Source organism: Rattus rattus, chromosome 1 (genome assembly GCF_011064425.1).
Source record: "Rattus rattus isolate New Zealand chromosome 1, Rrattus_CSIRO_v1, whole genome shotgun sequence".
Taxonomy (NCBI): domain Eukaryota; kingdom Metazoa; phylum Chordata; class Mammalia; order Rodentia; family Muridae; genus Rattus; species Rattus rattus.
Window position 1 is genome coordinate 270,712,604 of NC_046154.1, and position 10,878 is coordinate 270,723,481.

The 10,878-nt window shown below is 51.1% G+C and overlaps 1 protein-coding gene across 1 annotated transcript in view; it reads right to left on the bottom strand.

Moving 5' to 3' along the window:
* The window catches only part of Vdr (vitamin D receptor), a 50,378-nt gene extending 40,117 nt beyond the window's left edge, over nt 1–10,261 (bottom strand). The window contains 1 exon segment of the mRNA XM_032885736.1: nt 10,237–10,261. Within this exon segment, the coding sequence (XP_032741627.1) occupies nt 10,237–10,258 (22 nt within the window). The 5' untranslated portion in view covers nt 10,259–10,261.
* Between the last annotated feature and the right edge of the window lie 617 nt (nt 10,262–10,878).

Consider the following 10,878-nt stretch of genomic DNA (forward strand, 5'->3'; position numbering starts at 1 on the left):
AACAGGCAGTGGGGGTAGAAGCTGGCCACGGGCCACCATCCTCTTAGGTCGTTTTCATTTGCCCACTGCCACTTCCTCTGGAGTCAGGCTTTAAAGAGACATAGCAACTCAGTAATGAACAGCACTGGGCTCACAACCGTCTATCAGCACCGGCTGCCACCGGCTGCCACCTGCCACCACCTGTGTCCTGGGTGAAAAATGATGCTCTGGCCTTGTAGGAGCCAGGGATGGTAGGTCTCCACGCATAGCTCCTACACTGAGCCTCAAGTAAACCATACAAACCTCACCAGACGGTTGAATCAGCTGAGATAAAACATTTCCGAACGTGTAATAAAAAGTCATGCTCCGTCTGCAGAAGCGTTAGCCATTGCTTTACTAGGATTCTCCCAGGTATTGAAGAGGAGGGATAAACTTCAGGAAGAAGGCAGGCGCTAAGAAAGACATGTTTAAGGATCTGACGAGCATGGTCAGCAATCGGCTGGCTCCCGGGACCACCACGTCTAGCTGGGGAGAAGCTAGTGCAGAGCAGGACTTGGGAGTGTAGCTCAGTGCTGGACCACGGAGCTCAGTGCTGGACCACAGACCGCCGGAGTCCCAGGTTCAATTCCCAGCCCGAGGCACAGGCACAGAGGCCCTTTGTAGTTTATGCTGAGCAGCAGGTTTGTAACAAAGCTCTATTGTTCGTGTGGTTTTGTTTCCTTTTGCCCAGCAGCACCCCTTCCTTCAACTGTTTGGCACCTTGTGGTTTTGTTTGCTTGCTTTTTGTTTGTTGTTTGTTTGAGACAGTGTCTTAGGTAGTCCAGCCCGGCTTCTAAGTCCCTACAGATTCAAAGAGGACCTTGAACTTCTGGTCCCCTGCTTTTCTTTCCCAAGTGTTGGGGTTACTAGTGTGTACCACCAAACCCGTTTATGCCACGCTGGGGATTCAAACCAGGGCTTTGTGCATGTTGGGCAAGCACTCTACTAACTGAGACACACCCCTAGCCTTGTTAGCTTAAAAAAACAAAACTTTCTCTTAATGACTTTCCCTCTAATGCTCGTGGCGGATCACTGACTGGAGAGGTAGCATATGGGAGATTGAAGGGCAGGGAGTAGGGAATGGAGGAATTTGGGGCGTCACCTAAGCCCTCTCTTCATCACTCACCACAGACAGGGTCTCTGGCCTCTGCTCCTCCAGGGAGAGGTTTTCACCACCTTCCTCTGTGTAGCCCTCACCTGCTAAAATAGAGTAATAGAGCCCAAGGGGCCTCAGGAGGCCCTGGGTTCTGTTGCCTACCCCCCCCCACCAGGGAGTGCGGGTTTTCAAATTATCAGCTGGGTGGCGGCAGCACACTCCTTTAATCCCAGAGGCAGGTGGGTCTCTGTGGGTTCGAGGCCAGCCTGGTCTACAGATTGAGCTCTAGGACAGCCAGGCCTATACAGTGAAGCCCTGTCTTGAACCCTGCCTCCAACTCCTCCTACCAAAAAAAGGAAACATCATTGTTTTTAAGAACAGAGAGATTTCAACAGATATAAAGTGCTTGCTATGCATAAGGACCAATGTTTGGATCCTCAGCACCGCGTAAAAGCCAACATGGTGGGTATTGGGTCTGTAGTCCTGGTGAGGATTCAGTCAGAGATAATGTCTCAACAAAACAGGTATAGAAGGGACAGAGGAAGGCGCTTGGGATTGACCTCTGACCCCGCACATGCACACACACACACACACACACACACACACACACACACACACACCCTACATGCATTGTAGAAAAAAAAAAAAAAAAAGAAAGAGGGACAGGGAGAGGTGGGTGAACTTCACTTAAAAACAGAAAGAAACGAAACCCTACATGTCTAGCTTGCTATGAAAACCTAATTGGATCATGAGGCCACGCTGGGATGTAGTTCCAGCAGTGCAGGCCTCCAACGGCCCCATCTGAATACCAGCCCAAAGTCCTTCAGTCCATCTCACCGCGCCCTACAGCTTCACTCTCTGGCCTTGGCCCCTGCACCAGCCTGCATGGACGCAGAGCTCAGCGTTCAGAAAGACACGGCTACAAGGGCAACTCTGAGGCCAGCCTACCTGGCTGGGCCCAGTCCTAGTCCTCCCTTGTACTGGCTGTACTCACCACCACCTTCTCTCTCTCTCTCTCTCTCTCTCTCTCTCTCTCTCTCTCTCTCTGTGTGTGTACATGTGTGTCTCTCTCTGTGTGTGTCTCTCTCTGTCTCTCTGTGTGTCTCTCTGTCTGTCTCTGTCTCTCTCTGTGTCTCTCTGTGTCTCTCTCTGTGTCTCTCTCTGTGTCTCTGTCTCTCTCTCTGTCTCTCTCTGTCTCTGTCTCTGTCTCTCTCTGTCTCTCTCTGTCTCTCTCTGTCTCTCTCTGTCTCTCTCTCTGTCTCTCTCTCTCTCTCTCTCTCTCTCTCTCTCTCTTTCTCTCAGCTTCTGTTTCCTTATCTGCGAGATGAGAGAAATCACAGTCCACACCTTCTAAGCCTGTAAGGAGTCCATGGGCCAATTCTTGCCAACGGCTTAGTCCCGTGTTTGGCACACGGTGCCTGCTCCGTCAATTTTGGTGCTGGTGACTGTGCCCAGTGGGTATAATCACCGCAGACGATTCACCTGAACTTCGGCTTGGCTTTTAAAGATAACGTAACCGTGTAAACGGCTACTGGTCCCTGACCTTCATACCACAGCATGCTCGGTCTGTCTACACACCAAGGTGTTTTGTACCTGGTAAACTTTATCTGGACGACTCTGGGATGCGCTAGGACCCTGTGTTGAGTCGGGACTTTTCTGGGATGGGATCTGTTATTGGGGCTCATGGTAGAGAGGAGGACGACAATGAACACATAGTCACAGCGCTGTCGGGTCCAAGATCTCCTCACCCGGGGCCTGTCCTCAACTACTCAGCCCTTGCTGTCCAAGGGGTTCTGCTATGGATTTGATTCTTTCTCTTTTCCCAGAATCAGGACATCTGAGAACCTTATTAGGAGACACCTAACTTGAATTAATTCCCTTCCCTCCAGTTTCCCAGGCTGCACTCAGGACAAAGGCCTCAGATCTCAAACAGAGTTCATTAAGATGGAATTTTACCCGAGGCAGCCCCTCCTCCACTCCCGAACATCATGGCACCCAAGATGTGCATGTGCTTGCCAAATAGGCTGAGCAGAGGTAACTTCCCATCCCTGGCACGAGGCCGGAAATTCAGAGCCATTCTGAACGAAGAACTCTGCCCTGAAGGTGTTTTCCAGCACCTCTCAGCCAGCCTGAAGCTGCCCTGCTTGCTCTGGCCAAAGCCCCCTGGCCACCTCTTTTCCAAGTGAACAAGAAGGGGAGGGGATCTGAGGTCTGAGCTGGACGAAGGTCGCTACAGAAGCAGGAGCTGCCGTGGGAAGAGAGCTCCTCTCAGGCTCAGAAAGGCCATAATTGAAGTACTGGTTCTTTCGTGGTAACTTAATGACTTTGGGCAGGAAAGCCAACCCCTTAATCCTCTGAATCTCCATTTCCTCTTCGTAAATCAGAGTGGCATAAGCAAGGAGAAAAAGGTATAAAAAAACCATTTGATATAGTGCCTGGAACATGTTAAGTTTTACTAACCTTTGGTTACCATGACTCTTATATAATATGCTAACCTCATAAGGGCCAAAGGTTGGTTTACGGAGAGATGCTGGGTGGAGTTGGGGGTGTGGGCAGCAGGGGGGGAAGATAGACAGGACCTGGATTTAGTTAAGCCTTGGGCCTGGCATCCAAGGCGAGCGAGGCTCAAGGCACTTGTCTGCTCTGTAAATCGACAGGCACAGACTGGCTGGAGTAATTACAGAGTTGACTGACAGCTAGGGTGGCCCTTGCAACCGCCCAGCCAGCCACATTCTTTAGTCGGGTGGGTGGGTGGGTGGCTAGGTGGGCAGCTGACTGTTTATGTATCTACCAGGATGCTGGGCAGTTAATAACTCCTTTCCCCAGTATCCCTGGGCTGTTCAACACTGATAGCACTTGGCTTCTTTCCCTATGGCAACTTCTCGGGCAGTACCCCTGTCTCAGCCCTCCAGTTGCTTCCAAGACAAGTCAGAAAGCTTAAGAAACAAGGTCAGACTCTGAACAGTTGACCAATGAAGCCTCTCTCTCTCTCTTCCCTGGTGTCTTGAGCTCTCTCTCTCTCTCTCTCTCTCTCTCTCTCTCTCTCACACACACACACACACACACACACACACACACACACACACACACACACACACTGGTGTCTCGAGTAGCTTAGAATCCCTATATGGAATCCCATCATAGTCCCAACCTCAGTGCTCCAAGTAGCTAATGCAGATGGTTCAGCGCTAACATCAGGCTCTGGGACGGACTGAAGAGTTGTGAAATTTTAGCAACCATGCAGGCTTGGGATCGAACCCTTGTCTATTACCGATGGAAGGCCAGAAAGATACAACTTAGAGATCAGGCACAGAGGTCTCACAATGCTTGGCCCACCTGTCCACAGTGCCTCAGACAATCACACCCACCAGCCAGAAACCAGGGCCATGACAATACCACAGTAGCTAAAGGTGGCTACATAGACTTGTCTAGAACAATCCTGTCATTTTGGAGATGAAGTTGATATTGGGTGTTGAAAACCAGGGCGGAGGAAAGGGACCTTCCATTCACAGCCAAAGGGGGGATTCTGAGTTCTGGTTTATTTGTTTGTTTTTAATATCAACTCCAAGCATGGGCAAGCACAGTATTATTTCACAGTAGCCCTGAATTGAAACAACGCAGATGACTGTCCACCAGAGGGAGGACATACCGTGTGTGGCATTTTCACAACGGAATGCTCCGTCGCAGCATGAACTGATGTGTGTCGGTGTGGAAGAGCACATAGGTCCCGTGAAAAGGCATGTGACAGAGAACGGTGTGTAAAACCCTCGAGGCCGTGCAACCCAGCACTGGACACTGTCTCAAAAACCCACGTGAAAACTTATAAAAGAAAGCAAGGGGTAACAAGCCCGGACCTACCTCGCCCTGGGGAATGACGAGAGCATTCTGACAGACTGTTTAGTCTGGAGAGAAGACATAGCTGGTAAAGTGCTTGCTCCCCCAAATCGGGAGGACCTAGCTTGATCTCAGTGTGTCAGGGAGTTGTAACCCCAAACTGGGGATGCAGACAGGCAGATCCCTGAGGCTCACCGCCAGTCTAACCTAATTAATGAGCTTCAGGAGTGGACGGTGTTCCTAAGGCTAACACCTAAGCTTGTACTCTGGCCTACATGCCTACACACAGACACACAGACACACAGACACAGACATACACACACACACACACGTGCACACATGTTCTACATGCCTACACACACACATGTACACATAAAGACACACACACATGCATGTGCACACATGGCCCACATGCCTACACACAGAGACACACATACACACACATACACACACACACACACACACGCATGTGCACACATTGCATTTTTACATTTATTTATTTATTCACTTATTTATTGTGTGTGTGTGTGCATGTGCGTTCACCACAACAACATAGATGTAGCTGCCGGAGGGCAGCTTGCAGGAATCAATTCTCCCCTTCTGCCATGTGGATTCTGGGGCCTGAACTCAGCTTGTCAATCCTGGCAGCAAGCGCCTTTACCCGGTGATCCTTCTTGTCAGCCCAGACACACATATACTTTAAGAAGTTTAATGAGTTACTGTAAATGCTCTCCTCCTAACTTGGGTGGTTAGCGTAGCTGTATAACCTCTGTAAGCATGTTATATACTCTTGAGCGATATATTATTTCTCAATTAAAACAAAACAAAACAACAGACAAAAACAAAAGGCAACTGAAGAACGGGAGTCGACGGAAGCTCGGCGACTCTCCCAGGTTCCTCGTCTCACACACGGAGGAATGAGACACCAGTTTACCAAATCTGCATTTAGCCAGATGCTAGGACAAGCGTTCCTGAGATCCCACAGGATCTTTCATAATGGGGTTCTGTGCTATCAACTTGGAACCCGGCCACAGTTTCCCCTCCTTCCTCTCCTCCCATGTGCTATCAGCTTAGAAACATCCTTAGTCCATGTCCACTGAGCGACTGTAAGAGCTTTTTAGAAGTCTCCTCTGTGCCGGGCACTTGACTTTCCTCTGCTAATTCTCAGCACTTCTGCAGTGAGGCTACGATCACCTCCAGTTTACTGATAAGGAAATGGGAGTTTGGAGGGATTAAGAAATTTGCTCCCCCTCCCCAAACAACTGAAATGGGCAAAAGCTGTTGCCTGTATTGTACGTGGGATGTGTTCTTCTAGCTGGACTGCTGTCAGTGGGAGAGGAAGTGCCTAGTCTTGAAGAGACTTTAAGTGCCAGGATAGGGGGATACCCAGGAGACCCTCACCCGCTCAGAGAAGGGGAGAGGGTCTGGGGGAAGGACCGTGGGAGGAGGTAGCCAGGAGGGAGCAGTGAGCGGGATGTAAAGTGAATAAGTAAAAAAAAAAAAATTAAATTAAAAAATAATAAAAAAGAAATTTGCCCCCAAAGTGACAAATCCAGGATTCTGACTCTCTTTCTCCTGCTCTTCCCAGCTGCAAACCCAGCCTCCAAGCCTCGATTGTTGCTAGAGGGCACTGTGGAATGTTAGCGCCAAGGCGAAGCCTCTAAGTGCCCTCAGGAGTTCAGCAAAGGCCGAACCGGAGACCTGGCTAGAGTCCGTTTCTCCAGGTACGGAAGCAGGCTGGGGTCAGGCGCCTGAAAGAGACAGTCGGAGCAGGGTGGGGCCAGACAAGGGAGAGGAGCTCAGACGAGCTGTTGGGACAGTGGCCTCTCTAACCTGTTCACCTAGCACACCACAGCCGTTTGAAACGGAAAGAGGATTCTTTTGCCTTCCAGACCATCTAAGTATTGCTGGACTCTGCGTGTGACGCTAAGTTTCTTGGATGCTTCTGAAATGGAACTCGTATCTAAGACCACAACAGAGGCACAGGAGTCGGAGGGAGCCTTCGCGACACTACCAGCCCCAGAGCAACCTTTGGCCCAGGGGAGCCTACACTCGGGTCAGCTCGTTCTAACGAGTGAGTAAGTCTGACCCCACGGCTCACAAACACCGATTACGAGCCAATAACATGGAAGCCACGGCCCTAAGTGTCTGCGACTGTCCTGGGAACGCAGGGGGGTAGAGTTCCTGGGGTTTCTACTGTGGTTTCAGCAGTCCCGACTCTCCGTCTTCACACTGCAACCGCTCTAAGCCTCAGTGTTTCCATGTAAAGGATGGGCACAGGAGTCCTTCCCTCTTAACACAGAAGAACAATGGGACTGGGAGGCTGTACCCATCAAGTGCACAGCATCTGGTATCTAGTGCCCAGTGAGCTACTGTTCCTAGAGTTACAGTTCCAGCGCCAGCAGGTGGCACATCCCAGTCCTGTCACCAGCAAAGGCTTGGGAGCTCCAGAGTGTCTGGAATATCACACGTTGCAGAAGTCCTTAAAGGGTTCGGCTTGGCATCAGGAGTCCAGTGAGAGGTAGTAGCCTCCCAGGAAACGGAGCTTGGTGCTGCCCAAACTCCACTTTCCCGCTGGTACAGCTGCCTACACCCTGCTAACGACAGGGCTCTCCCCTGTGCAGAATGAGGACTTTGTGTGGCATCTGGTTCTGGGAACACTGCTTACTTTATTCCTTGGCACGAGACCTGCAGGGCAGGTTCAGAGAAGCGTGGCTCGCACTCAGACTCTCACAGCTCCCTCCGCCTCTTCCTCTAGCCTCTGCCGTTTGCCCACTAGCCACCCTGCCCTCTCCGAGCCATCTCAGTGCAGGGAGACGGGGTTCTCCCCACCTCCCCCATCTGTACAGGCAGGCGGGACTTCCCAAGAGGTCCTACTCGATCTTTTCATTATAAGCGATGAGAAAGAGTGACTTCTGGCTTGCCAGAGTAAACAGTCATTCCATAGTCATGGAGGCTCCACTCCCCCCCCCCCTGTATTCTATGCCTTAAACGCTCACACACCTGGCCTCTGGGGACTCTCCAGAGAGGCTGCCTTGAGTATCCGAACCACAAGGCCCAGGACTCAGAGGGGAGGGCAGTTTCTCTTCCACATGTCACTACCATAGGATGCTGTCACTACCACCAACGCCTATCACTTAGGTTGAGCAAGATGTGTCTGTCCCCACCCTGGACCATTTCTCCAGTAGTCAGAGACAGGAAACTCAAACACTAGCATCCAAGGGTAGCAGTTCTATGCCCGACTCAGTCTTCCCAGCTCCACTGCCTGTCTCGGTTGTCATTTTCCTAGATTTCTGATTCTCGTTGGCCTGTGCTCCTTATCTACATGGACAAGATCTGAATAGCCTTCCTCCCCTGGCTGTTCACTCACATTAGAGTGGGATTTCTTTTGGACATGGAGAGTCCCCAGAGGTCTGAGAAGCTAGAAGGACCAAGAAGGCAGCTGTAGGAAACAGGGAAGAGCGAGTAGGTGGCTGAGTCTTAGCCTAACTCTATCCCAGCTCCCTTGGGGAGGCTAAAGAAGGGCTGGCAGGTCCTCTCATCTCTCTCTGAGCTGCAGTGGCACAGGAAAAAACAAAACAATGGCAAGGGCAGTCACAAGTGAAGGACAAAAGAAAGTCGCTTCAGCGGTGGGCTGAGTCTGGGGACAAAGTGGCCAGGGGCAACTCTACCCTTAAGGAAGGACTGGAGTTGGCTGACAAGGCCAGAGAGTGGGCTGGGGTGCTGGGGCTGCCCTCAGGATCGTGCTGCCCCACCTTCACCTCAGCGTTAAGTCTCCCCCAACCCCCTTGTCCCTTTATCACTCACTGTGACCTCTCCTGGGTTTGGATGGTTCAGTATCCAGCTTACCCTGGTTTGGGTTAATGTCTTGGCATCGCCACACACACAAAAACCCCTTCGCTCATGAGAATCCCAGTTCGGATTATAAATCATACGGTCGCTTTTTTTTTTCTTTTTTCTTTTTTCTTTTTTGGCGCATCCATCAGACATTGGCGTGAAGCAAGGTTAAGGGCAAACGGGAGAGACGCGTAATGAAAAGGGAGGGCCTGGTAGTCCAGAGCTGCTGCTAGGCTGGCTTCAGCCCAGTCAGAGCCTCCCCGAACTGAACAGCAACGGTAGACAGCCAGAGCTGCCGTTCCTCCTGGAGCTTGATTTGGAGGTTGAGCCCTCCTCTGCTGGCACCCCTTGGAGGAGGGGGCTGCCACCATGCTGGGACACACAGAAGGCTCCCAGTTGAATATGGCCCTGTCCTTATTCCCTCCACCTGCATGAGCTCACAGCAGTGGCAAACGGAAGCTTGAGCCCCCTGACCCACTCTCCAGCTACAAATTAGAGTGGGAGATCCTGGCACCCTGGCCTTGCCTCTCTGCTGTGCAGACAACAGCAGCCACGGGGCTGATCTCAGCCAATCCCTAAAGTATAAGATTGGGTAACTTCTTGGTCTCGCCATTTAGACCCTAGGCCTTCTGGAAGCCTAGGCTTTGTGCATCTGCAATCTGTGCTGAAGGCACATTCAGGGGGTCTTTGGGGGCTTCTCAAGGGACTCAGTCCCTCCAAGAGATCAGTTCAAAGGTGGGCTGGGTGGGTGGGTGGGTGGGTGGGAGGGAGACTGAGAGACTGTGTTATAAGTAAGTAGAGCTCAACGCATCAGGGCCTCTAGAGAATATGCAGACCTTATGATTGTACCTGGAGAAGAATGAGGCTCTCTTCTAAGCTGCCCAACTCTCCTTCTTTCTCTCCTTTCCTAGTCCCTTCTCCATCTTGGTCGGGAACCAAGTTACAGAGGACCAGGAACACTGACTGGGGATTCCTACCTTTTGCAGTTTGAGACAATGTTACTATGGCCTCCCTGTGGCCTCAGACAAGCTAGTAAAGGGTACGGGGTAAGGCCCCCAGGTCACCTATTTCTGCTCAAGGGGTCTCTAGTATCCAAAACAAAACCAGAGACTTTTACTCTTACTGCCTCCTGCTCTGGCTGCATGCCAGTACCGAGAAGTATTTCAGTGAGACCCATGCAATTCTTTCTAGTCTTCAGCTAAGGAAGGAATAGAGATGGTCCCCTAACTGTAAAATACCCTTAGTTCACAGAGTTAAGGGTCCTCACTCCCAAGCCTGGGGAAACCATTCCTTGCATTTTCTGATCCCTGAACCTTCTGATTTCTCCTGCATGCCTGTCTTATGAGACAAGATGGGTACCTGGCAAAGTAGAAATGGAACCAGTAGCTGGTAGGTCCACAGTCTTGGGCTGTACCTCTAGTTTGTAAGAATAGGAAGAGGTATGGATTTACCACAAAACCACTGTCGCTTCATGGTCATCTCCTGGAATCATCCCTTGTCCATCAAACAGCCATTGCTGACACCCCTACCCCCTGCTGTCATGAAGAAGATGCCTTCCTCAGGGCATTGGAGCAGACCTGAACTCTGTCCAAGGGAATTTTTGCAATGCCCAGAAAATGCCTGCCCAACTGCTTGCCTGGGCTCTGGCCCCTCTCACTGCTTCTGGGCCCAGACAGGAGGCTGACTCACTCACCACAAAGAGGAGGAGGAGAAGGAGGAGGAAGAGGAGGAGGAGCACGAGGAGGAGGAGCAGCAGCAGGAGGAGAAGGGTGGCTTAGGCTCAGAGAGCCAAGGCTCCCAGAGCCCGGGCAGATTCCGCCTCGGGTGGGGGGATAGTCATAGAGGAGACCGTGGACCTGGAGATCACATACCTAGATTCTCCTCCTGGATCAAGTCCCTTCCCTCTCCAAACAGAAACTATTCCTTAAAACCCCTTTCTCAATTTCCATGCTCGCCCCTGAAACCCCCCAACCTCGCACATCTGTAGACAGGCTCTCCTGAAAGAGAAACCCAGCACACTAGTCTCAAAGCACCGGTGACTTTAGAAAGTCAAGAAAAGAAAATTCCATTTAAATTAGTCCGCTCCATTATCA